The 7,745-nt window shown below is 44.3% G+C and overlaps 1 protein-coding gene across 2 annotated transcripts in view; it reads right to left on the bottom strand.

Annotated features, from left to right (window-relative positions):
* The window catches only part of RPN2 (ribophorin II), a 63,479-nt gene that overhangs the window by 50,524 nt on the left and 5,210 nt on the right, over positions 1–7,745 (bottom strand). For both annotated transcript variants that reach the window (XM_006144105.2, XM_006144106.2), the window contains exon 2: positions 6,233–6,426. In XM_006144105.2, the coding sequence (XP_006144167.1) occupies positions 6,233–6,426 (194 nt within the window). The remainder of the gene's footprint in view (positions 1–6,232; positions 6,427–7,745) is intronic.

Raw genomic sequence — 7,745 nt, 5'->3', positions numbered from 1 at the left:
AACCCTTCGCCAACTGCCTGCTGTGGCCATGACCTGTGCTTCATGCTCAGGATATTCCCTTCTTTTTCCTTTTTTTTTTTTAATTGCCAGATGTGGTACATGTGCTTGCAAGAGAGCGATGGAGAGACAGAGGGAAAGCACCCCTCAATGGAGTGTAGTCACACTGCAATCTCTTCTACTCCATTTCTCCATTCTGGCAGGATTTGAGCACACACTCACAAGCACCCACTGTGTTTTTCAAGCCACTGGGGCCAGACTGGAACCATGTAGTCGGCCATGTGGGATTCAGCTGCCTTAAGCACTAGGTCACAGGGTCAACCCTAAGACACTCTTCCTTTTAACAAACACAAGGACTTTGGTAATACTGTCATCCCCGTTTACCAGAAAAAGTAACTAGGGCTCGGAGTCACTAAGTAACCTGAGAAAGGAGATAAGACTAATAAGTGGCAGACAGGCTCCTCTGATACCAACTGTACTGGGGTCTCCACTTAGGTGTCTCCAAAGCTAAATCAGACTCGGCAAATCTACAATTAGTATAAAACCTTCTTTTGCATCACAAGGACTTCCTAGCCCATGTACAGGCATCATCACGCACCTAACTACCTAGAGCAGAAGCCTAGGAATCATTCTTGACTTCTCCCTTCCCCTCCAAGCCTATCAAGTCTGTATCCTTCTTATTCCTCAAATCCAGCCCTGCTCTGCTTCTGCCACTGCCTTAAGGAAGACCCTTGTCATTTCTCACCTATATTGTTACAACCATCTCCTAAGTGGTCTCCAGCCACACGATCCATTCTCTACACTGCTTTACGAGCCATCTCTACAATGTAACTATGGTGCTTTACTATTAGGAATCTTTGGGGGTTCCTTATTAGTCTCAGACAAGATCCCAAGTTTCTGAAACAGTACGAAGTACCCTCCTAACTGACCCTCAGCTCTCAGTGCCAGCCTCCCAACCTCCAACAGCAAAATCCTACCTACTGCAGCCTTACCATGCCAATTGTACTATGACCCCACCACTTGAATTCAAGTTTATTCACTTATTTTTTCCATGAACAAGACAGAAAGAGACAGACAGACACACCCTCAGCAGGGTCCTCATCCAATTCGGCCCAGTCTCAGTCAGGCTGGATCATAGCACACGTGCACATGCCTGCCTAGCATGTTTAGAGAGGCCCCTGGATGGGAACCAAGGACTCTCCCCAGGTGGGTCCTGCTGGGTGAACACTGGCCCCGTCACTTGGTGTTTGTGACCCTGCTACTCACTGTGCCAGGCATTTTTTCTTTCCCTTGTCTTGTTGGCACACCAGGTCCTATTTTCAACTTCTTCTCGGATGTCTTTTCTTCCAGAAAGTCTGCATCAACATCCACTCCACGTAGGCCAGGTGCCCTTCCCCTCAAGTGCCCCCTCAAAGCACTCACCACACTGTGCTACCTCCCTCCCTCGGGGGCCAGTTCCTCGAGAGCAGGGACTCTGCTGAATGCCCATCAGAGAGACAGGAATGGAGTAAGCATTTCATAGGACCCATACTACTGCTATACTGAACTCCAAGAAACATTAATACTTATACTGCAAAATATTTTGGATGAAATAATACAAAATTAACCCATTCGAACTATATGGTAATCAAGGGACCAGCAAGTGGTATAACAATTATGTCGCTGAACTCCCATGCCCTATAGCAAAAAAAAAAAAAAAAACAACTCTCTAAAACTCTGGCAACACACACACACACTCACACACACACACACACAACTCTATGGTAATCAAAAAAATTAAAAGTAAGTGCTTCTGGGGAGTAGGACAGAGTTAAATAAGGCAAGGTGGGCCATGTAACAGATTACTGCTTTCCACTATTCAGCATCATCCGTTTTTATCATAAATGTGTTATTTCTACAAAAAGAAAAAGTATAATTGTATAAGTAGCTTAAGAGTCTCTTAATAAATGAGTTTCAACTGTAAGTCTGAATGAAGACAGAAAGAGAAAGAAAAGAAACAAAATACTTTACCTTACACAGACTAGGGGTCTAAGGAAAGTGAACGAATTACTCAAATCCTTTGGTGGGGGTTAAGCTTAAGACATGTGCTCTGGCGCCATCTGGTGCTTTAACAATGCAACAGCAGCACCCCAGACTTCTAAGCATTCATTATGGTCATTGCTACTTTTTTTTTTTTTTCCCCTCTCAGACCAGGTCTGACTGTGTTACAATCCTCCTTCCTCAGTCCCCCAAATGAGTTTCAACTGTAAGTCTGAATGAAGACAGAAAGAGAAAGAAAAGAAACAAAATACTTTACCTTACACAGACTAGGGGTCTAAGGAAAGTGAACGAATTACTCAAATCCTTTGGTGGGGGTTAAGCTTAAGACATGTGCTCTGGCGCCATCTGGTGCTTTAACAATGCAACAGCAGCACCCCAGACTTCTAAGCATTCATTATGGTCATTGCTACTTTTTTTTTTTTTTCCCCCTCTCAGACCAGGTCTGACTGTGTTACAATCCTCCTTCCTCAGTCCCTCAGCTTGGTCCTCAGCTTGGACCATAGATGCGCAACAATGCAGACAGCTTTCTAGGGTGGGCAGAGAATGGAATCCAAGCCTTCCACATGGCTTTCGTTCGCTGAGTGATCAGCATTAACCAGCATGTGCGATGAACCAGCGTGTGCAACCAGTTGGGCCTGTGCACTGCTCATTTAATCCCCCCAAATACTATACTGTAGGTACTCTTACTATTTTTAGACAAGACAACTGAGGCATTAGAGAGGCAAAGAATTCACAAAGCATATTCAGGACTCTGGTGTCCAACCCACTCTGAAGCCTCTGCCAGCCACGTTCAGGGGATTCCAGCTGCCTCTGTGTGCCAGACTCGTTTTCCTAATCGAAAGCTGAAAATCACACTTCCAGATCAATTACTGTACCAGTGTGCGGCCCCTCTTCTCATGTTTGAATCTAATAAAAAGCTAAACATGGGCCAGCAGGTGGCATAGTGGTTAATGCACTGGACGCCCACATGGCTAGCTGCAGTTCAAGACCCAGACCCAGTGGCTTGAAAATCACAACAGGTCCATGTGCATGTGTGCCCAAAATCCCAAGAGAATGCAGAAGGGATTGTGGTGATGCCATTCCCCTTGGGGGGTGATTTCTCACTTTCACTCTCTCTGAGTCTCCAGTGAGTGCATGTGCCCTATAGCAAAAATTCTTCTTTAAAAGAAAAAAGAAAAAAAATAGTATCTATAAAGTCATTCTCTTTAAAAATATATTTTTTTAAATTGCCAGAATCTATGCACTCACAGGAGAGACAAAGAGGGAGAGGGAAAAAGCACCCTCCAATGGGGCGTAGTCACACTGCAATCCCTTCTCCTATCCTGTTGGGATTTGGGGCATGTATTGGCGTGTTTTTCCAGCTACCGTGGCTGGGATTCAAACCAGGCTGGCCATGTGGATCTAGTTTGCTTAACCACTAAGCTATCAGGCCAGCACGTGCTCTCTCTTCTAAATTTACTTGTTTCTTTCTTCCATGAGTGAGATAGATAGAAAGATAAAAACAGAGAAACAGACAGAGAGAGGCATCCCTAATGAAGTCTTTATGCCAAAATCTACCCACAGCTTCGGCCAGCTGTTGATCATAGGCACATGTGCCCAGCGTATTCAGGGAGGTCTCTGAACATAAACCCTGTGTAGGTTAGAGCACTGCACAGAGCCCTGCATTACCACTGAGCAACCATCCCGCCCCGAACTGCCATTCTCATATGCTTACGTAGCATCCATATGGCACTGAACTATCGAAACAACAGATGCCTATTGCTTGTAACACCTAAAATCAACTCTCACTCCAATGTGCTGTTTCCAGAGCTGTTTTCTATTCTTATATTTCCATTAAACCCTATTTTCCCAGTTTTTCTGCTAAAATTTCCCATGACAAAATAACCAAAATCTTGTCTAGCCTGGTGGTGTAGCTGGTAGCAAACTAAACCTCATTGCTGGAAGCCAATTGCCAACACAGTGAACCGCAGGTTCAGAGCCCCAGGTTGGCTTGAAAATGCAAAGGATGCATGCCCAAGATCCTGACAAGCTGGAGGGCTAAAGGAAGTCCACTAAGACGCTGTTAAGGATGCTTTATCTCTTTCTTTCATGTGTATGCAAGAGCTATCAAGAATAAATACACATAAAAAAGAAATCTCCCTTAAAGATCTGTGAAAGGGACGAGAAGTGGTATAATGGCTATGTCACTGGACTCCCATGTAGTCAACTGCAGTTCAAGTCCCAGACCCGGTAGCTTAAACTCACGCCGGGTGCATGTGCATACATGCCCAAGATCCCGAGAGAAGAATGGAGAAGGGATTGCAGCGTGGCCATGCCCCCTGGGGGTGATCTCTCGCTTTCTGTTTCTCTGCCTCTGTCTTTCTGGCGAGCGCACATGCCCTATAGCAAAAACTTCTCCAAAAAAACAACCAACTCAGTGCAGAGCACCCAGTAGGTCTGAGGGAGTTTTCTACTCAGCTGAAAGCAACAACAGTGGAGCTAGACCCACACTATCACGTGGAAGTGAGAGTAACGGAGACCTTCTCTCGATGGATTTATTCAGTGTGCACACTGAATGAGGAAATTCAACAGCTCTAAACATCCACACAACTCTCCTCCTTCCCCTGCCTACCTGCACTGCCTAATCACCTCAGCACATTTCCTAAATGATGAGAATAATGAAGTATATCATTAACCCATTCATTTTCTGATTAGGAGGCACATTTAAAGAGCTCTCATTTCTGTTAAGCTAAAGTTCACAGTTAATTCATTCAACAATATTTGTGAACACTCTATGTATGTCAGGTATGTGGTAGGCAGTGGGAATGACTGAGAAAAAATAAGTCATCCAAAGTACAATTGCTACCACAGTAAAACAGCACTGGTATTATGAGTTAATACTTACTACATACTTACCACATGCCATCGCCATACTACCTACCCCACATAAATTCTGTGAGCTAAACACTGTTACTATCTCCATCTTACAGCTAAGAAAATGAAAATTCTGAAGGCACAAGTCATTCAGCTGTAAATATTTGAAGTCAACATCTTTAAGCCAAGATGACTTGGCTGACATGTTGGCTTGATAACATGTTGACTTTAGGGTCTACATTATACCCACTTCCAATAAATGACTATAAAACTGGACAAAATATAGGAAGTTGAAACTGTACAAAAGCGCAAAGCCATGATCTTTGAAAGAAAGTAAAAATTGGGACCAGCAGTTGGTGTAATGGCTATGTCGCTGGACTCCCACGAAGTCGAACCATGGTTCGCGTCCCAGACCCGGTGGCTTAAAACTCACACTAGGCGTGTGTGCATGCGTGCCCAAGATCCCAAGAGGAGAGTGGAGGAGAAGGAATTGTGGCGTGGCCATCCGTCCTGGGGGGTTATTTCTCACTTTCTGTCTCTGTCTGGCAAGCACATTGCCCTATAGCGAAAACCTCTCCAAAAAAAAAAAAAAAAAGAAAGTAAAAATTATGACAATAGTTGATGATGGAGTTTAAATCAAAATATTTGTTATAAACTTTTCACTACTTACAATATGGGAAAAGAATAATTTGAAGTATATTGTGATAAATTAAAAACACACATTATGGGCTAGCAAGTGGAGTACAAGTTAAGGCACTGGATCCCACATGGCCAACTGCGCAGTGTGTCCTAGAAAGCTTGAAAAACATGCCAGGCACGTGTGCATGCATGCCCTCAATCCTAAGAGACTGGAGGAAATAGGATTGAGGCATGGCCATATCTCCCAGGGTAGCGGGCCCAGGGCAGGGGTTCACTCTCTTATGAAATAAACTTTGAAAAAAAAAAAAAAAAGGCCCAGGGCAGTGACTGTCACTATTTAATAAATACGAGTGTCCAATTTGAATTCCTTTATTTATGGGTCATACTCCTAGGGCACTTAACGAGTACACATGGTATTAAGTAATCTTATTTACGGAGCTCAGGTAAAAATTTCTAGAGGATCTGTGACTTGCTCTTCTTTATATTTTACTAAACTCACCTGGCATGGTCTTAAATCACACATTAGACACTCCAAAAAAAATCTGGCTTGAAATAAACATTCCACATTCCTTATACTGGGAGATTAACCTTGGTTATCCTAAAATGAGCAAGAGTTTGTACTGAGGTACCCAAAAGGAACACAGTGAGGGGATGAAGGTTCTCCTACACCATTTTGGCCACTAACACAAAAGCAGAGTCTTACCTTTACATCTGGCACCTGGGCACCAAGGCTGTTGAGTCCCACAATAGAGTAGAAGGCAGATTCCAAATTGGTGAAAGGGCGGTCCAGTGAGGCTTTCAGTCTCTCCACGTCATGCTTGGTGAGGTAGTGAGTGGGTGTCAGTGCCTGGGTGCTGGCTATGATTGTCAGGGCCAACAGGAAGACAGTGCTTGAACCTTGGGGGGAAAGGACCATTAAGTACACTCCGAATGTTTCAAAGTTCTATATAGAGTCCTGCCGATGACGCGACCCAAGGTCTGGGAACCAAATCATGCGGGGAAGGGTGAGGGACCTGAAGAGAAGACTGGTACAAGCCATCAGTCCAGTCTTCAGCTGTAGGAAGGGCAGTCCTTCCAGCAGCTTCAGGGAACCAGAGTACAGACCTCATTGCACCTTTCCTGTTTAAGAATATTCACAAGGGACCAGCAGTTAGCGTACTGGCTATGTTGCTGGACTCCCATGTAGTCGACTGCGGTTCAAGTCCCGGACCCGGTGGCTTAAACTCACGCTGGGCACATGTGCATGTGTGCCCAAGAACCCAAAAGAAAAATAGAGAAGGGATTGCAGCATGGCTATCCCCCCTGGGATGTGATTTCTTGCTTTTTGTCTCTCTGTGTCTTTCTGGCGAGCACACGTGCCCTATAGCAAAAACCTCTCCAAAAAAAAAAAAAGAATATTCACAAGACCCTTGCCTCTTGGGACAGACCAAATCTTGACCTCTCACCATGCCTTGCACACTTCTCTAGTGGATCTTCCGTTTTCTCATCATCAGTTGCTCTCTGGCCTCCTCCACACCTCTAAGGAGTCATGTTCTTCCCTTCAGCACTTTTTTATGCTTTACTTCACTTCAATTTTGCTTACTTTTTACTTTCAAATTTTAGCTCAAGTATCTTCCTTTTTTTTAAAGAGAGGTTTGCCCATAGGGCATGTACACTCGCCAGAAAGAGAGAAAGACAGAAAGAGAGAAAGCACCTCCCAGAGAGGATAGCCACGGTGCAATCCCTTCTCCTCCATTCTCCTTTCAGGATTTTGGGCATGTACATGCACACCCAGCCTGAGTTTAAGCCGCCTTGTCTGGGACTTGCAGCACTGTCAACAACGTGGGAGTCCAGTGACATAACCATTATGCCATCTGCTGGTCCCTCAAGTATCTCTTTCTTAAGAAGCTCTCCTTAATAGCCCTCCTTGAGGTTAGGTCCCAAATACATTAACAAAGATAAGAACTCAGACTCTGGGACCAGGCTCACATTCCATCTCCGCCATTTATCAGCAGGGTGACCCTGGCAGTTACTCATTCAGCCTATGCCACAATCTCCTCAAAAGTAGTGTGGGAAAATAAGTTATCTATCTCATGGCTGTTATGACAATTACAAGTGTTAATACACAAAGATCTTAGAACAGTGACTGACACATGACAAATGCTGTATTAATATTAGCTGCTATTTCCACCACCATTATTTTTTTTTTTGTAGAGGTTTTTGCTATAGGGTGCGTG

Source organism: Tupaia chinensis, unplaced genomic scaffold (assembly GCF_000334495.1).
Source record: "Tupaia chinensis unplaced genomic scaffold, TupChi_1.0 Scaffold000115_1, whole genome shotgun sequence".
NCBI classification, from domain to species: Eukaryota; Metazoa; Chordata; class Mammalia; order Scandentia; family Tupaiidae; genus Tupaia; species Tupaia belangeri.
The sequence above is the reverse complement of the archived record's forward strand: the minus strand, read 5'-3'. Positions and strand labels throughout refer to the sequence as shown.